We start from the raw sequence: 752 nt of genomic DNA, 5'->3' as shown, positions 1-752 counted from the left end.
CTAACTTAACTCTCTAGGTGAAACACTCTCAAAATACTTCGCTATTTCCGTGTCTTTGATTTGCCCTGCCCTGGCCTTCTCCAGAGGCGTCCCACAATTGTAGGGGGCTTCAACAGCGAGATCTGCTCCATTCTCGACCAAGAACTTTAAGTTGGCGATCTGACTCTCGCGGATTGCCCAGTAGATAGGGGCTCCAATTGAGCCGTTCTTTGGCTTACCTTTATCATCGGGCTCGTTAATATCGACGCCTAATTCCAAGAGGCATGCCATAATTTGCATGTTATTGTTACCAAGCGGTCCACGAGCATCGGCAGCAGCAGCATGGTGGAGCACAAGGCTGTCCTCAAGACGAGCTCCGTGAGCGATGAGTGCGCCTCCACTGTACTCCACAGAGCGGCGAGGTCAAGGAGATGCCCGTCATCCCAGAGTATGCCGGTCTCCGGGCGGCCTAGGTTAGGATCTGCTCCATGAGCAAGAAGCCACGTGACGGCCTCAATATCTTGAATGTGTTGGAGAGTAGGCCGTGGGCGCTGGGATACGGTGGTATTTGGCCCTATAATGGCAGAATCCCACTACGGCGTCCCAGGAGAGTAGATATCTCCCGATCTCGAGGTTGTCTACCATGACGGCAGCGGTCAGCGCTAGCTCGAGGTAGTTAGGGGGTGAGTAGGATGCGTCGGCGACTAGGCTAGCGACTTTGGCCAGATTGCCGGCACGAACGGCGCGTTCAATTGTTTCGGCGGGGCTGGAGG

General features: G+C 54.8%; 1 protein-coding gene across 1 annotated transcript; it reads right to left on the bottom strand.

The window, feature by feature from the left end:
* VC83_06380 (uncharacterized protein) lies at positions 1 to 279 on the bottom strand (the record flags this gene model as incomplete). The annotated part of the gene is made up of 1 exon (XM_024469981.1): positions 1 to 279. The coding sequence occupies one exon, from the start codon at positions 277 to 279 to the stop codon at positions 1 to 3; it is 279 nt and encodes a 92-aa protein (XP_024323474.1).
* Positions 280 to 752: the final 473 nt, after the last annotated feature.

This window comes from Pseudogymnoascus destructans, assembly GCF_001641265.1.
Source record: "Pseudogymnoascus destructans isolate 20631-21 unplaced genomic scaffold scaffold_12, whole genome shotgun sequence".
NCBI lineage: Eukaryota > Fungi > Ascomycota > Leotiomycetes > Thelebolales > Thelebolaceae > Pseudogymnoascus > Pseudogymnoascus destructans.
The sequence above is the reverse complement of the archived record's forward strand: the minus strand, read 5'-3'. Positions and strand labels throughout refer to the sequence as shown.